This window comes from Haliaeetus leucocephalus, unplaced genomic scaffold (genome assembly GCF_000737465.1).
Source record: "Haliaeetus leucocephalus isolate CR32 unplaced genomic scaffold, Haliaeetus_leucocephalus-4.0 Scaffold858, whole genome shotgun sequence".
NCBI lineage: Eukaryota > Metazoa > Chordata > Aves > Accipitriformes > Accipitridae > Haliaeetus > Haliaeetus leucocephalus.
In genome coordinates this window covers 4,971,554-4,971,766 of record NW_010973294.1, presented here as the reverse complement: position 1 = coordinate 4,971,766, position 213 = coordinate 4,971,554, and the positions used below count along the sequence as shown (strand labels likewise).

Below are 213 nucleotides of genomic sequence, written 5' to 3'. Positions count from 1 at the left end.
GGCCGCCTCCCGTCCCGTCCCGTCCCGCCCCCGCTCACCGCGTTCTTCTTCTGCACCATCTTGTCCATCTTCTTGGCGATGCGGATGATCTCGTCCTCCGTGGTCATGGCTGCTGCTGCTGCGGCGGCGGCCCGAGCGGGGCCCGGCGCGGCGCCCGAGAGCTGAAGCCCGCGGAGCGGAGCGGAGCCCCCTCACCCCCCCCTCGGAGCGAGG

At 73.7% G+C, this 213-nt stretch overlaps 1 protein-coding gene across 1 annotated transcript in view; it reads right to left on the bottom strand.

The window, feature by feature from the left end:
* TCEA1 (transcription elongation factor A (SII), 1) overlaps positions 1–181 on the bottom strand; it is a 30,418-nt gene extending 30,237 nt beyond the window's left edge. The window contains exon 1 of the mRNA XM_010582950.1: positions 39–181. Coding sequence (XP_010581252.1) covers positions 39–107 — 69 coding nt within the window. The 5' untranslated portion in view covers positions 108–181. The remainder of the gene's footprint in view (positions 1–38) is intronic.
* Positions 182–213: the final 32 nt, after the last annotated feature.